Raw genomic sequence first — 622 nt, 5'->3', positions numbered from 1 at the left:
TGCTTTCCTGTGCGCTTCATCAAAACCCTCAGAATGTGAAAGATATGCAAATCATCAGGGGATATCATTTACTAGCTCTGTTTTTGCGTCCCAAAATGACTCTGTTTGATATGCAGTCTTTGGAGATCTTTTTTCAAATTGCTGCATGCGAAGCTTTGTTTTCAGAGCCAAAAAAGTTGGAGGCTGGACAGAGTAATATTAGTATGCCACCTACAGAGACTATATTCGAGAACAGCTACGAGGATCTTGGTCTTTCGAGATTCCGGTACGATAGTTCCTCAGTTGGGTCTCATGGGGATATGGATGACTTTTCTGTTCCCAAGGATTCATTTAGCCATCTCTCTGAGCTAGAAACAGATATGCCTGTTGAAACTTCAAACTGCATTGTCTTATCCAACGCCGATATGGTTGAACATGTCCTCCTGGACTGGACCCTTTGGGTAACATCCCCTGTTTCCATCCAGATTGCTTTACTTGGTTTCCTGGAAAATTTGGTTTCAATGCATTGGTACAGGAATCACAATCTTACGATTCTGCGCAGAATCAATCTGGTAGAACATTTGTTAGTGACACTTCAGAGAGGTGATGTGGAAGTTCCGGTCCTAGAGAAGTTAGTTGTTCT

General features: G+C 42.3%; 1 protein-coding gene across 1 annotated transcript; it reads left to right on the top strand.

The window, feature by feature from the left end:
- Positions 1–5: 5 nt before the first annotated feature.
- On the top strand, positions 6–617 carry LOC109131768 (protein SPIRRIG-like; the record flags this gene model as incomplete). Its single annotated transcript, XM_019242945.1, has 1 exon — positions 6–617. A coding segment is annotated over one exon (612 nt), but the record flags the coding sequence as incomplete, so codon positions are not given.
- Positions 618–622: the final 5 nt, after the last annotated feature.

This window comes from Camelina sativa, unplaced genomic scaffold (genome assembly GCF_000633955.1).
Source record: "Camelina sativa cultivar DH55 unplaced genomic scaffold, Cs unpScaffold04694, whole genome shotgun sequence".
Taxonomy (NCBI): Eukaryota; Viridiplantae; Streptophyta; class Magnoliopsida; order Brassicales; family Brassicaceae; genus Camelina; species Camelina sativa.
The sequence above is the reverse complement of the archived record's forward strand: the minus strand, read 5'-3'. Positions and strand labels throughout refer to the sequence as shown.